Here is an 11439-nt window from a genome sequence, read left to right as displayed (position 1 = left end):
GCCTTTTTGTCTAACTAAAGTATATGTTAAAATGTGACCGGCCTGTGGCGTTCCTGGAGTCACAGCTCAAGATTTGAAGAAGGATTTATTCTGGCAACTTTTGACAATCAAATGCAGGGAATTTCATGCTGTAAGAAAATATAGCGTAACCTGTAGATACTGAGCATAATTATATGTCATAATATTGTCATGAATACTGAGGGTTTAAAATGTTTGCGGCAACTTGATACAAATGTAAAGATATTAATACATAGTTATTTTTTTCCAGTGCAACCACCAAACACTAATATTGAACATTACACTCAGAATCTTGTGAGAAAACACATGGTAAAAAAATCATTTATTTATCCGTATGACAATATATTATATTTGACACTGTACAAACTCTATACAAAAATCACATACTTTTGTACATAACTCAATTCTCATGGATTGCCTCATTTTCCACATCATAAGCTACATTGCTGCATACAAATTGAAACTCACATACTTAAAAGGTGCAGATATGACTTTTCTGGCTTGCCTGGAATGTTCCATAATAAGGCATTAAACTTACACATCTTGCGTTTTCTAGCCTTGGAAAAACAGGCAAACATCTCCACGGACACAGGCAGGTGGCCAACCCTCCACTTACACCGTGTACCTCTAAGTTGTGTATAAATCAAGTCAATATTGACACGGCGGCAGCTTTCAACAAGCCATTATTGACCAGCAATAAATGTCAATGTTTGTTCGGCGTAGTATATCGTTTTGTGATGTTTTCCTTGTGCATGAAAACACTCCCACAAGTCTCTCCTTTTTGATCCTGTTCAGAAATTCTTAACCGTTCCATTGCCGTCTGGTTGAAATTGTCCACATGAACCAGTCTCAATTCTTTCTCCTCGTCTCCATTCTTGGATCATTAAATGCACATCTCCTGTTGGTCCAGCTCTGCCACAGTTGAAGATCGACTCTCTTTCTGTATTATGTTTAAGGTACTTGAACCCTGGTTGAGTATTTCCCTTTTGGCACGGTTTCAAAAATGTCTTTCCTTTGGGCATTACCGCTCTGGAACCGGTCTCGGTTCAGCTAGCGCTTTCAAAATTTTTCTGTAGTCGCAATGTTTTTCTTTTCATTTCTATCCCACAAGAAAGGCCCCAAAATAGCTGGCCCTCCCGTCCATCTCCATCGTGCTGGCGTTGCTGACGGTGATGAAGAGGCGGTCTGCCGGTTGGAGGAAGGCGGTCCCGGCCTGGTGGAGGGAGAACAGCCCGGGCTCCTGACCCCGGGGCCAGCACACGCTCCGGGAGGACTTCATCAGGAGAATGGGCACCGTGTATGAGCTCATCTGGGCACCACAAAGCAAAGCCAGTGTTACATATTGCACCAAAAGTAAGTCATGAAAACGTAAACTGGTGTCATATTGCACAATGGTGAGCGTCATTCAAAGGACCGGCTCTTTTTGTATTTATATATATTTAAGAAGCCTGTCTGTTCACTATATTTATATGCATACATTTAAGATAAGATAAGATAACTTATAGGAAGTTTGAAAAAAAACTCTTAATGGAAGAACTCTTATAAACAAAACAAAAACTCTTATTAACAAAACTCCTCATATCTTAAAAGGGAATGGAGGGGGAAAAAATTCAAAATAAAAAGATAAAGATAGAAATAAAAATAAAATAATAATAAAATAAAACAAAGTAAAGTAAAGTAAAAAATAGACAAAATAATACTAATAATAATAATGGTAAAGTAAACACTCTTATTTACATCAGTTATATGCACATGAATATGGCCTTAATTGCTTGTGAGTACGACAGTAATTGCACATGAATATGACGGTATTGCACATGGTTAAGTCAGTATTGCACATGGTTAAGTCAGTATTGCACATGAATATGACGGTATTGCACATGGCTAAGTCAGTATTGCACATGAATATGACGGTATTGCACATGGCTATGTCAGTATTGCACATGAATATGACGGTATTGCACATGGTTAAGTCAGTATTGCACATGAATATGACGGTATTGCACATGGTTAAGTCAGTCAGTATTGCACATGTTCAGGGCTGACAGTGTTTGTTATACAGTCTGGCAGCAGCAGGAAGGAAAGACCTGCGGAACCTCAATGTGAACCTCATATGAACACAATATGAAGATTTTATTCAATTTGTCCAAACGCGTTTCTTTGTATTTCAATAATAGCAGCCGAACACATGTGGAGTGTTGCATAATCTGCTTTGATGCTGTTTTTGGAGTTTGTTCAGAGGAAATTTGTGTAAAATTATGGTCTCTTTTGAAAAGTTAGATCCGTTCTCTTAAAAGAGTCATGATCAAATTATTTGATCATGACATCGCTAGAAGAATCCTCTTATAAACATTTGATGGCACATAAACATTGTGTACCAGCAAATATTAATTCATTATTCTATTTTTTCCAGCACTTCAAGTTGTCTAGATAAACACATATCAATATCATCATTTTAATTGGCAAAACAGCCACATTCAGGTCCAAACATGCCACAGTGTATGAATAGAAACATCTGAAACACGGACATTAGCTTCATCTTCTACGTTATGCTGCTGTATCTCTTCATAATCGAACCTTTTTGTAGATGTACTGGATCAGCTCTGCTCCGTCCTCCATCCTGGCCTCCCCGGCCTCCACCTCCGCCTCCCCAGTAGAGGGCAGTCTGAAGTACGTCTGGGCGTAGACGTAGTAGAGCCCGGCCTTGGGCACCAGCAGCTCTCCTCCCTTCAGCTCCATGTTCAGCAGGAAGGACAGGCCCCGCTGCCCCTCCCACGCTCGGATACGCTCCCCCAGGTAACCCCTACTGCCCCGCGAGCCTGGAGAAACACAACGGGACACAGGAATTACTCAATATTCATGTCAAAATCACTGTATTTTCTCAGCTAATAATTACAATATCAACTTAAATCATAGTAAAGGCATAAATATAATCATAAATCATAGTATATATATTTCAGAGTGGGTTGGAAGTGGCTCAAGCTCACTGGCTGGATCGTTTGACCAAAAACCAGCAGGTTGTCGGTTGAATCCCGGCACCAAACAGTGAAAAAATACATTCGTTGTGTCTATTTGTGTGTAAAATGGCAATAAATAAATGTGTGTATGTTAATGTTGAGAAAAGTAATATTGAAACGTATAAAATGAATCAAAAAAGCGTGAAAGAAATGGGAGAAAAAAGATCATTGTGATGAATAAGTGCGGTTGGAACAGCTGAATAAAGTATCTACAATAATATAGTAAATTAAAGGTGCATCATGTAACTCTTCTTGTGTAACCTCCTTGTCCTCATTGAGATTTTTGCTTTACCTAATGTTCTACTTTTGATTTAAACATTTATCTATTAATTTCATGCAAGTTTTAAGTTATTGCAAGCTTTTCAAGGTATTTAAAGCAATAAACTCACCTCTAATCGAACAATAGTTTAATGCCGCACTGTGTAACATTCATGGTAAATAAGAAACGACTTATTAACTTCATAAGGAGTGAGCATAAACACAGAGACTACCGAAACAAACCGCCCGCCAAAATAAACACTTTCAATTCTCTCTTTCAGTTGCGCGCGTAATGAGTAATCCGGTAAACAATGGCTGCAGGAAACGCGCCTGTGTCGGGCTCACAAAAGGGCACGCAGCTGCGGTTTGATGGACGCAGGTATGAGGATTAAACGGGGAGCAGCCGGGAGCACATTCTTCCTCTCTGCCCTCAGAAGTCCTCAGGGCCCGGACGAGGAACGCACACGCTTTAAAAGATGTGCTTTGTGACGGATCGGAAGTCACTGATCGCACACGTCCAAACCCTTCTGGCACTTTTCCATGTGTCAGAGCATCGCATGATAACAACGTGACTTTAAAGGTGCATTACATAACTTTTCTGCTGGAGGGTGGGCCACTTGCTTTTTTTATTTAGTTCATTTGATTGTATTTTGTTCATTTTATTGTATTTCTGTCATTTCGTTGTGATTTTAATGCATTTTTTCCTGCTGTGTGAAGCACTTTGAATTGCCTTGTGTATGAAATGTGCTCTACAAATAAACTTGCCTTGCCTTGCCTTGCCTTTTCTCCTTGCTTTCTCTATCTCCATGGAGACAACACCGGGTCAAGCAAGTTACAGGTCAGATCTATAGAGAGGCAACCCCGCTCAGAGTAAGAATGGCACAATTATTATTATTTTTGAGCAAGAAAACACCTATAATGAATTTACATGCAAGCTAGATAAGTTTAATGTTTTAATGTGGAAAATTCCCCAGTAAAGCATCTCCATGGAGACAAGCAAGTTCAGCTGCCCACTGGAAATCTTACATAATTTACCTTTAAACCTGTGTTACCAGCCTTTACTGTTGTAATGAGTAAAATCCCTGACAGAGTATACATCACTCACTTTGTGACAAAATCAGACCCCTGCGTGCTGTCTGCATTTAATAATGAAGTATTTTATCCAGCCCAGCTTTCCTCTGCCTTCTGTGAATGACTGTGAGGTGAAATGTGAATGAATATTAATGATGTACCAAAGCTCGGAACGAGTTAGAGTTAAATACATAAGTTCTTCTTTCATTTCTTTAACATTTGCCTTTAGATTTGATGATATGACAATAGCAAAAGGTCATATTCAACATATAATGCAGTAATGTGCAGATGTAATACTGTGATTAAAATCAGGGTGGAATAAAAACAACTATAAAACTCCTAAATCAACTTTTTAAACCTAAATTGATGGGCTGCTTTGATCCTTTTGCGCTCATGATGATTCCCTCACCTTCGGCTGCTGAGGTCTCAGTGGACGATGCGACTCCGGTCACATGAGCCGCCACTTTGGAAAGAGGAACGCCGCGAATCGCAGGACGCAAGAGCGGCAACTTGACCGGCACCTCACCTGGAACAGAACACGCATTTCATATTTAGATCAAGTTTAGCGATCTAATACATGTAGATGAGCTATTTGGACATACTTTTCATAGTTTTGGAGATCTCTTTTTGAATTTTGTTTTCCATTGCCTAAAAAGAGGAAATAGATTTTAGTTTGTTGTGCTTTGTGAACACACATTTATTGCACACATATTTAAGTCAAAAAAGATGATTTCAATGACAATGTACTACTTGCATAGCATAGTATTTCTCTCTATTGACCCTTTTTAAAGGTGCACTATGTCACTTTTCTGGTAGAAGGTACGCCACGTGCTTGTCGTCATGAAGATGTTATTTTACCTTTACCAGTCAAAACAGTAAGAAGAAATGATTATTTACAATGTTGCTTGGGGGTGCTTTAAACGCGCAGTGAACTCAGAAACAATTTGCTTTAACATAAATTAATACAGAGTGAGAATAAATCAGCTGTCAGTCTTTAACATGTCCTTTAGCTTTAATTTAAAAGCAGAGGAAAAAAACATAGATTCCAGTTTCAACAAGTTCCAATCATCAGCAGCGGCGGCACATGTCAAATGTCATGAAGCTGAAAGAGGACCTGACCTTGTGACCTTTTAACTCCATAAGCTGCAGGTATCGAGTTCCGCGGATCGAGATGCTAGTGCTTCGACTCAAATGTTTCACAATATGGCATTAAACTCCCCCTTTGCACTTTATCAGCTACAGGCCTGACAGCAAAACAATCCTAAAAAAACAAGCATTCTTACGGCGCGCGGAGTCGCCTTTCCACAAATCTGACCTGTAACGGATAAAGTGTAAACTCCCATTTCAAAGCCCAAGCCATAACATCACCATGGAGACAAGCAGAAGAGTCACGCAGTGCACCTTTAAAGCCTGCAACACTAAAATGATATAGAAACAGAAGGCAATAGTGGATGGACCTTCTCTATGTGGGAGTGGAGCTGTTGTGTGACTTGCCAGCAGGGGTCGCTCTTCTTCCCCTCGGCGGCGCTGTCCCGGAGCCCGGAGGGTGGATTTGAGTTCATCAAACAAGACACGCTGCTCCTGGAAAAACTCTCCTTCATCTGACAACAAGAGAAAGGCAAAAAAGAACTAAAAACGACACTGAAAACGCGTGCGTAAAATGCCAAACGCCACTGACGCGCCACCAACAATCAGTATTCTCACTCAGAAATGTGCCTTTTTCGTGCAATAATGTATAATGTGATGGTAAATGTTGCACAATTGTTACGCAGCATCACTTTTGGACTTCACATTGCATCTTATTACAGTGAATCCGGTCGCGCCAGTGCAAGAAATGGCTTGAGTAGCAGCGCCAACGCCACTTTGTGCCACTGTAACGAAGTCATGTCAAGAAAAGGACACTGTACCGACGCTTTTTAGAGGCGCATTGCACGACATTTAAGCCCAGATCATGACAATCGAACCCGCAACGCGTCTCTCCCTCACACTTACCGTGCTGAGGACCTGGCTGAAGTACATGAAACTGACAGAAACGGCGATGGTTTGAATCAGCACGGCCCCGAGTATAATCATTCCCAGACACTGCGGCGAGACGAACGCTGCCATGTCAACGCGTGTATCGTGCAGGGGGGGGGAGATAAAAGTACAGAGATCGGTGCGGGGAAAAACGAAAAAGAAGTGGAGTAAAGTTCGTTTTGCTCCGCAGCGTCCCGGGACAAGTCAGATCAAGCTCCGCCGCATTTCTGTTGCGGAGCGCGAGGCAGCGGTGCGCGAAAAAGAAAAGGAGAGCGGGTTTTCTGGAGGAGGAGCGCGAAGAGAAAGAGGGAGAGAGAGAGAGAGTGAGAGTGAGGAGCTGTGGAGGTATAAAAGTGATACTGGATATAGGTTATGGGAGAGATGGGAGAGAGAGGGAGGCTGGAGGGGCGCAGCAGGAGGGGGTCTGTAACGGGACACTGAGGTGGTCCGTCGTGTGCGTGTTTTTGCGCCACTTTTGTTTAGTTTAGTATTGATTTTTGGTTTGGTTTGTCCTGTGGTTGATTCACGTGGTTTTGTGCTGGCTTTGTCCTTCTGTTTCACTGGGAGATGTGTAGCCCTGGAATGGCAATAAAACATGCTATTAATCCATGTTGAATGACTAGTTTATTGCTTTTGGAAGCGCATCTGACAGAAATGAAGACATGTAAAAATGATTTGCACAGAAGTGTTTAATGAAGTCGATTTGATTGTCATATCCATGTGCATATAACTGCTGTAAATAAGAGTGTTTACTTTTGCCACTATTACTATTATTATTTTTGTCTTAGGTTATTTTATTTTTTCTTTCTATTCCTTATAAAGAATATGAGAAGTTCTGTCTTTAAGAGTTCCTTTGTTTATAAGAGTTTTTTGTTTATAAGAGTTTTTCTATTAAGTTTTTATTTAAACTTTCCTATAAGTTTATCTGTTCTTTTACTTCTGTATTACTATTATGTAATACTATTATGTATTACTATTATTATTTTTGTCTTATTTGTAATCTTTCTGGCCGATCTTTTTCTGCCCTGTAATTCTTTTAATTCCTTAAAGCTGCACAATGTAACATTTCAGAAAGAGGGTCTGCCACCTGCTTGTCTCATTGATCTTTTTGGAGAGCAGGTGGTTCAGGCCGAGTTATAAGTCAGATCTGTGGAGAAGTCGGCCCACATTAACGTTTACGCTTACGTTTTTTGAGTTTTTGTTTGTTTAATGCCATTTTGTGAAACATTCCAGCCTAAGCTTCCGCCAGAAAAGCAGCGTCGTGCACCTTTAACTGTCCCACCAATTAGAATTAGTGGTTCAAAATGAATATAAAAATGGTGATGACTTTATAGATGCTGATAGTATAATCGTTTCCATGTTTCCACAGTCTGAACTTTTAAAAAATGTTAATATGTGCCCCAGATGTGGCTCCAAATAATTTTGATTGTTGTTCACACACAACGTTGAGCAGTTTTTTTGTTTTTTTTTGTTGCATTAAACACAATTTTGAGAGGCTTATTATTCCCAGAGAGAAAAGCACTTTGATGCACCAGGACTGGCTTTATGGATCCCAGCTGAAGGCAAAGTGTAATTATCCAGGTTACATCAGGCCTTGCAATAAAACATGAAAGATACAGAGATCATATGTGATTGGAACAACGTGTTTCATTTTAAATGCAACCACAAGTCTGTTCTTCTACTGGACTTTGCGTGATTCACGTCAACTTCCTGTTTTTAGGTGCCACTATAAACACTTATTAACACTTAGCACAATACTTTTATTTCAGAATGGATTTATTTTCTTTCTTTTTGAACATTTGTGTCTCTTTCTACGCCACAGATACATAAATATACAGTCTTCTGCTTTGAGTTTCAAGTTTTTATGTGAAATGTAGTTTATTTTTGTAGCATACGGGAACATTTTACAGTTTGTTCTTGTAAAATGAAGCACTGAACAAACAGCTATAACAGATCATTTATCATCTATACAAGGACGTTTTTGTGAGTGTGTGAATTTTTATTTATTTCTGTCCCGAAGGCTTTATTTGACAGACAGATGGGGTGTGAAATGGAGAGAGAAAAAGGTGGAGACATTCCCCAAAGCAAATTCACAATGTGTGCAACATCTTCACAACTGCGCCACCGACAAGCGAGAAGTGTGCTCTCTGAACATACTCATTTTACTGAGACAAAACTTCATGTTGTCTCACTTCCCAGGGCTCCAAGTCAAGTCGAGTGTATGTGATCAAGTCAAGTCTCATGTGATCAAAGAAGTGACTCATCTGCCTTGTGTTCACACCGCTTGAAATTACATAATTTTTTTTATTTTCAGTTGCGTTCAGAGGCAAAACGTTGAGAGAGTGTGCGTTTCAAACCGCCGTAAAAGGCTGTATACTGTATATCGATGCATTTCTGGCCTCGATTGAAGGAAAGACGATCATACTTTTAGATTATTATCATGATTTTCTGAAGTATGTCGACGTTTGTTATCAGAGAATACGCTTCCTGGAAATCTATTATACATTCCTTGCAGCGGCATGTACTGACCTTTGACCCTTGACCCTTCCCCGACCCCAGCGTTTGCAGGTTTCCGGGTACAGCTGTTCACCTTTTGGATGAGACAAAACTGTCATTCCACTCATGATATATGGCAGTCGCAGGAATGAATCGCTCGACCTTTTGAGGAAATATGCCTGTACTTTTCTGCACTTTTTCCTCTGCTTCTTCTGGAGATATCGCATCAAATCGTCTGTATGAAAGTGAACGGCTGACACAAAATACTGACTGCGGTTGGACTACGTACCAACGACCACGTTTTTCCCATTTTAAATATAAAAGTACAAAACATAACATTTCCATTTGAATAGATTGTGAATTGTCATTAGGGGTCGTCAAAGGGCGCGGCACTGAGTTAGATTAACATACAGTGTACACAGGCCTATGTATTTACACAGTTGTGATAATAACTATTACGTGCAATATGAAGAAATATTATACTTTAATGTATTCTAAATATTATGCCTTCTGGTTTATAATGTTTTCTCCCATTTTACTGCACTACTGTACAGTATTTATAGCATTTCTTACTCATTCCGCAGTCTAAAGACAACTTTAAGTGTCCAAGTGCTCCCGGGACAATTCAAATGCAAACAGAATGTATTTTTACATCAACACACCTTGAACTCTGGCCTGCTCCTTGGCTCCTTTTTGGTGCTTTGTCGTCAGTATTATTGTATACGGTGCAAGAATGTGAAAATAATGATGAATAAAACTGATATTTACAGCTATGATATCATTATAGTAAAGATTTCTTAGGGACGGGAAGAGGCACGATTACCAAAAAGAAAGAATAATAAAAGATTTGACATAATACTATAGATAATAAATTGTGCTGTCAATTTCACAATTTCAGTTTCTAAAATTCTGCTTTTTTTAATTTAATATTTTTGCCGACATTGGAACTGCTACTTTTTTCAAAATGTTGTTTTGTTTTTGGCAAATGTAACACACACATCTGCTTTTACGACTTTACTGAATCTGGTAAGCAAAAATTGGTCATAATAATGTATAGAGGTTTATACAGATAATAATTTTGTTAATGGACATTTGAAAGGGGCTCACTTTTATTTCTAAGTGATTCACAGAGTATATTTACAGCCCAAATCAGTTTTTTCATCAAATTTGCACATTTACAGTGTCATTTCACTGCTCAATCTGGTTAAATCCCTTCTCTCAGCACATTCGACATTTTATAGTCGCCGCTTTGTCTAGATAGTACTAATAATTTCCGATATGTTGACGATTATTTCAATTATAGATTTCCAGTTCGTTGTTTCTCGCCTGAATCATATCGTCTCAACTGCAACTAAAATGTCTAAAAAAACGCTTTTAAGACACGTCTAGCACTTTCGCTCAGTAAGTAAAGGTTACACGTAAAAGAAGTTGTGTTACTGTTTGCCTGTTTCCTGCCATTGTGCGCTGATCTGAGAGTGGCGGCCGATTAGTGCCAAATGACCCACATAGTTAGGATTTCACTGGAGCTGCGCCGAGTGATTTCTCTCTCCCGGGAGTCATTCAAAACCAACCATTTCACCTTGAGTCGCTCCTGATCTTTTCATTTTCCGACCTCTAACTCTTGGTCTATTGTCGTCGTGAGGAAGTAGGGAGTTCACGAGAAGCGTATGGACCAAGCTCCCACTGCGAAGAGCACGCAATACCACTAAGAGAGTACTTCAAGAGAGAGCGGACTGAAGTACAAGAGAGTACTTCAAGAGAGAGCGGCCTGAAGTACAAGAGAATACTTCAAGAGAGAGCGGCCTGAAGTACAAGAGAATACTTCAAGAGAGAGCGGCCTGAAGTACAAGAGAATACTTCAAGAGAGAGCGGCCTGAAGTACAAGAGAATACTTCAAGAGAGAGCGGCCTGAAGTACAAGAGAGTACTTCAAGAGAGAGCGGACTGAAGTACAAGAGAGTACTTCAAGAGAGAGCGGCCTGAAGTACAAGAGAATACTTCAAGAGAGAGCGGCCTGAAGTACAAGAGAATACTTCAAGAGAGAGCGGCCTGAAGTACAAGAGAATACTTCAAGAGAGAGCGGCCTGAAGTACAAGAGAATACTTCAAGAGAGAGCGGACTGAAGTACAAGAGAGTACTTCAAGAGAGAGCGGCCTGAAGTACAAGAGAGTACTTCAAGAGAGAGCGGACTGAAGTACAAGAGAGTACTTCAAGAGAGAGCGGCCTGAAGTACAAGAGAATACTTCAAGAGAGAGCGGCCTGAAGTACAAGAGAATACTTCAAGAGAGAGCGGCCTGAAGTACAAGAGAATACTTCAAGAGAGAGTGGCCTGAAGTACAAGAGAATACTTCAAGAGAGAGCGGCCTGAAGTACAAGAGAATACTTCAAGAGAGAGCGGCCTGAAGTACAAAAGAATACTTTAAAGTGCAAGAGAATACTTCAAGAGAGAGCGGCCTGAAGTACAAGAGAATACTTTAAAGTACAAGAGAATACTTCAAGAGAGAGCGGCCTGAAGTACAAGAGAATACTTCAAGAGAGAGTGGCCTGAAGTACAAGAGAATACT

At 40.0% G+C, this 11439-nt stretch overlaps 1 protein-coding gene across 1 annotated transcript; it reads right to left on the bottom strand.

The window, feature by feature from the left end:
* Window positions 1-323: 323 nt before the first annotated feature.
* On the bottom strand, window positions 324-6493 carry LOC140370472 (tumor necrosis factor ligand superfamily member 10-like). The gene is made up of 6 exons (XM_072457638.1): window positions 6357-6493; window positions 5822-5965; window positions 4967-5012; window positions 4774-4890; window positions 2596-2837; window positions 324-1327 (listed from the first exon to the last, which is right to left on the bottom strand). Exons 1-6 carry the CDS (start codon window positions 6468-6470, stop codon window positions 1118-1120), a joined length of 873 nt encoding a protein of 290 aa, XP_072313739.1. The 5' UTR covers window positions 6471-6493; the 3' UTR covers window positions 324-1117.
* Between the last annotated feature and the right edge of the window lie 4946 nt (window positions 6494-11439).

The sequence above is a fragment of the Eucyclogobius newberryi genome, unplaced genomic scaffold (genome assembly GCF_026437365.1).
Source record: "Eucyclogobius newberryi isolate DKJ021-1_F unplaced genomic scaffold, fEucNew1.0.hap1 SCAF_21, whole genome shotgun sequence".
Lineage (NCBI taxonomy): Eukaryota > Metazoa > Chordata > Actinopteri > Gobiiformes > Gobiidae > Eucyclogobius > Eucyclogobius newberryi.
Note: the sequence above shows the minus strand (reverse complement) of the source record. Positions and strands in the feature narration are given on the sequence as shown.